At 34.1% G+C, this 4,353-nt stretch overlaps 1 protein-coding gene across 1 annotated transcript; it reads right to left on the bottom strand.

Annotated features, from left to right (window-relative positions):
• Nucleotides 1–1,418: 1,418 nt before the first annotated feature.
• On the bottom strand, nt 1,419–3,463 carry LOC114762313 (uncharacterized protein DDB_G0271670-like). Its single transcript, XM_028951781.1, has 2 exons — nt 3,102–3,463; nt 1,419–2,219 (listed from the first exon to the last, which is right to left on the bottom strand). Exons 1-2 carry the CDS (start codon nt 3,366–3,368, stop codon nt 1,635–1,637), a joined length of 852 nt encoding a protein of 283 aa, XP_028807614.1. The 5' UTR covers nt 3,369–3,463; the 3' UTR covers nt 1,419–1,634.
• Between the last annotated feature and the right edge of the window lie 890 nt (nt 3,464–4,353).

The following is a 4,353-nucleotide window of genomic DNA, read 5'->3' as shown; positions in this document are numbered from 1 at the left end:
TCGACCGTGTATAAATATATTTCATTTCACACATAATTGAAGATAAGTTATACCCGATTAATAATTTAGGTTATTAGCCTGCAAGGGTTGGGTCCGACTGGTCGCAAACGGGGACGCAAGGCGCGTTCTCCTACCGGGTCATGGGCTCGATTCCTGGCGAGGCACCCTGGGATTAATTTGACCGATATGCTGGGATACCCTGAGTTAGCGATAACATCCTACTCAAAAAAGAATTTAGGTTATTAGGAATCCGTGTACTATAATCAGGGAATTTTAACTGGTAACAGTGATTGGCAGTATCGAGGTACTGTGGGGGAAAATAAAAGGGGGACCTAACGGTGATACCAAATACCAGCCTCTTCGTGCTACCTCTTTATGTGACCATTTCAAATTCACATCAGAGGCGAAAATGTCTTTGTGGGTTAGTGGCCAAGCTGACCAACCGCCAAGCACCACCGGGCCCAACAGAATTGGACTAAGGTCTTGACCGGGAACGTGCTCTTGCGAGCCAGAAGCATTATTAGAGCCATGTACGTGTTTCACATGTAGAACCAGTCAAATATTATACGTTAAATTTAATTCTAAATATAAAATATTAATCTATTATATTTTTTAAAAAATATTTTTATTGATCATAAAAAAATTTTATTAAGAAAGAATTCTAGTAATCCCATATATAAAATTTAAAAAAATAGTTTAAAAAGACTAACATATATTTGTAATGAATAATTAACTTAATTAATTTTTTTAATATTTTTAAATTAGTTATATAATTCTTGTATTAAATACCTGAAGTAATATGGAGGTCACGTTTCAGTGTGTTTTCAAGCACAAAGATTTGGTGACTTTGACTCTTTTCATGTAGATTTCTAGGGTCACCTGAGCTTCTCGCTAATATTATATCGCTTCTACTCTTTGGAGGCCGACTGGAAAGAAAATAAAAAAAAACCGTCATTTCTTTCGTCCAAGATAAGAACGAGAAAACAAGTTCTTTTATTTTCAGAAATACTACCTCCCGTTTTCAATATAAGGTCTAGTTGACTAGATTAAAAAAAACTAGGTAAATTAGTTATTTGTAATAATTATGTATTGTCTTTATTAAAATATTCTTTCTTAAAAAATGGATAAATACGAGAGACAAAATAATTAAAAACTTATATTTATAATCAAAATAAAAATTAAATGAGCTTTTATATTAAGGACTGAAGGTAGTAATAATTCCATATACTCCACATCTTGTTGATGATTTATACACTAATCGAGCCTGGAATCTTTCTATTCTAAAAGAAAACTACTCAGGTAGAACTGGTGGAACGCCCATTGCTCAAGTCTTTCATTAGTATATATCATTACAAATTTTAAAAAATGCGTCCCATTCACAACCAAAATCTTAAAAATCTCACCTCCAGAACAAGGAATTAACAAGAAAACAAAAATCTCACATGACTAATATATATAGCATGTACAATTGTCACTGTTCAGTAACTCAACTACAGATTTTCACACTTAGGTCCAGTATTTCCCGGAAAATGTACAAATCCCACATGCACTAAAAGACGTGCTATATCTCCAAAACAAATATTGCTCCTAAAAAAAAAAAAAATATCTACAACAGACATTTAAAACTAAATGCTTCAAGCACAAGGCCTGGCAACAGAATCCATGCTGATCAAACGGCTCCGATTCCTGTCAAGCAATCCTTCCATGATAACCTTCTTCTTATATTCCACCGTATCAAAATCCTCCTCCTCTTTCTTCACCGGTCCCGGCGGCTCACTTAGCTCGCTCCGGCGAGGCAAGAGATACAGCCAAAAGGATATACATATGATAGCAAAAACCTTACCCCACAGAATCAAAACTAACAGACTAGTAACCAAAATGTAACACAGAGCTTTAGTCCTGTTATCATCATCAGGATTTGTCGTTCCTTTTTTCTTATCTCTGAGTTTGGGATCTTCTCGTCGCTTAACTGTGGTGACGCTAATTGTAGTCGTGGAAGAAGTCGGAGAAGAAGAGGAAGAAGATCCCAAAGTCTGTGACGAGGAGCTTGAGTTTGCTGAAGATGATAACGAAGATCGTGTGAATAGAGAGGAGTTGCTTGATTCTAACGATGATCGGCTATTTTTGCATTCTTGTTTTGGATTCTTTTCAAATTTCATGTTGCTGCTTCTGGAAATTTTACTCTTGCTGGCTGCTTTCCTTGTTTTAATCTTCTTCATCTGTAAAAATTGACAGAATACGTGTTAGCTGGCCATCTCATAAGCAAAACAAGAAAATTTCATCAGTTCCGTTTTTTTTAATTCATTGCTTATTTGTAGTTTATTCATACAAACATTAATTGATCAATTATTTATTGTTAACTCTAATCAAATCTTAAACAAGTAACAAGATACTAGTAATTAGTATTAAAAATTCATTGTTATGCCAAAATAAATTATAAATTCATTGAAAGTAAAGAGATAAAAAAATGCCATTGTTTTAAAAACTAATAACCAACATATTGAAGAGACTTCATATATCATTTTTTTAAAGGAAAAAAACGCGAACCAAAAATGGATTTTTTTTTTGGCGGATAAAATAAAACGGTGGGATCGATCATCAACCAAATTTATTCAGGCATTGACTGAAGATAACATAACAAGGGAAGGCAATACGTAAGATTGAAAATTCAGTTTTTCTCATTTAAAAATTGCAATTTGTCAAGTTTAAATATTTAAAAACGAACTCGACGACTTTTTAACTTGCAAGAAAACTCGTGGGAGGGGAAACCGCCATGGAATTTTATCGAATAAAAGATAAACATTGGGTGACGTCTAATTTATTGGATTAAAATACGGTTGGGAAGTTATATATTCATATATGATCATATATGTAATTGAAATTAAAATTGTGAAACAGACGAACGACAAATGGAAGCTTAGATTCCGCTTCAAGAATAGAGAAAATTTGGCCGATATATCTAACTATCAAGAACGTTGTGAGTAAATCTGTGGATTGGATTCGAACTAATCAAAATCCAGTATATATAACTATCAGAGATAGAAGGAATTAAGAAATGAATGAAGAACATGAAGAAAGAATGAAGGAAGGGCAAAGCGTACCAAAGCGGTGTCGTTGAATGCCTTCTTGAGAATCTGCCAGAAACAAGTATCGTTATCGTCGACTTTCTTCTTGGAGGAACGGCGCCAACCGTGGGTTCCTTCCCTGCAGTCCGCCATGAGCGCCGACGAGAAAATGGTGGAGAACGTAGCGGGCTCGAGATCATCGTCGACGGAGGAGACCGGCTTGAAACAGAGACAGAATTTGGCCTTGAAACTTGCGTTGTGGTTGATCTTATACCGGCCGGTCTTGGTCTTAAAGGACTCCATGGGAGAAGAAAAGCGGTTGATCGTGAAGAACAGAAGGAGAAAGGAATTAAAAAGAAAAAACAGAAAACGATGAGAAAGATAATGATGGAGGCAACGACGGGGGGTGTGTTTCGCGTGGAATCTGGGGGGAGAGAGAGGGAAGAGAGTGGCGTTTGAGATTTCGTGAGTACCGGTGAAGTCGCTGAGGGTAGGCTATACTTCTTTCATTTTTGGGTGCCATCTACAATATTTTTCTCTCTCAATTTAAAATTTAAAATTAATACACACGCCGATCAACAGTGCATTTGTTTGAATGTCAAGGGAAAGATTTTGAGTTTTTTAAAATATCTGCTACCTGCGATTCTTAATATAAAAATTAATTAAAAAATTTTAAAAAATTATTAAGTTGGTATTTATAATAAATATGTGTCGTTTTTTTAAAATATCGTTAATAATCAAATATATTAGTTAAAACTACCATTTAATAAAAATTTTAATATGTGTAACTATTGACTACTTAAAAAAATAAATAAATATAATAGACAAAGTGAATTGAGATATTATATTTAGAACTAAATTGAATGTCAAATCAACTCTTATACTAAGAACTTGTGATAATATTAAATATTACGTATGACAATAATATTTAATAATTACGTGCGGTATGGATATTGACTCATTTTTACATTAATTCATGCTGGCGAAAAAATCTTACATTAATTTATATGGTAGTCAAAGAGAGAACAGAATGTTGTAATAAAAAATCAACACGTACGTGAATTCGAATTTTTAAATTCAGTTTTTATCTGTCAAGATAGGTCCATATAATATATGTCTGCAGAAAAAGAGGCTACCTTCCTGGCATTGTGAGGCAAGTTTTTCATATGCGTATTATGAAATTTAAAGAGCCGCAGCCGCACGTAAAATTTAGGGTTCAAAGCATGTTATGGGATATTACTACCAATTTCGAGTGATTCGTTTCGCATGTGATGCATAAAGAATTCAA

This window comes from Neltuma alba, unplaced genomic scaffold (genome assembly GCF_004799145.2).
Source record: "Neltuma alba isolate B1F8T4 unplaced genomic scaffold, ASM479914v2 tig00011208_pilon, whole genome shotgun sequence".
Taxonomy (NCBI): domain Eukaryota; kingdom Viridiplantae; phylum Streptophyta; class Magnoliopsida; order Fabales; family Fabaceae; genus Neltuma; species Neltuma alba.
This window is presented reverse-complemented; position numbering and strand designations above follow the sequence as displayed.

Bases quoted from the DNA above. Each gene is read 5' to 3' on its own strand.
- LOC114762313 (XM_028951781.1), bottom strand. From the start codon at position 3,368: ATGGAGTCCTTTAAGACCAAGACCGGCCGGTATAAGATCAACCACAAC. The intron at 2,220-3,101 runs GTACGCTTTGCC...CAATTTTTACAG, and splicing joins CATTCAACGACACCGCTTTG to ATGAAGAAGATTAAAACAAG.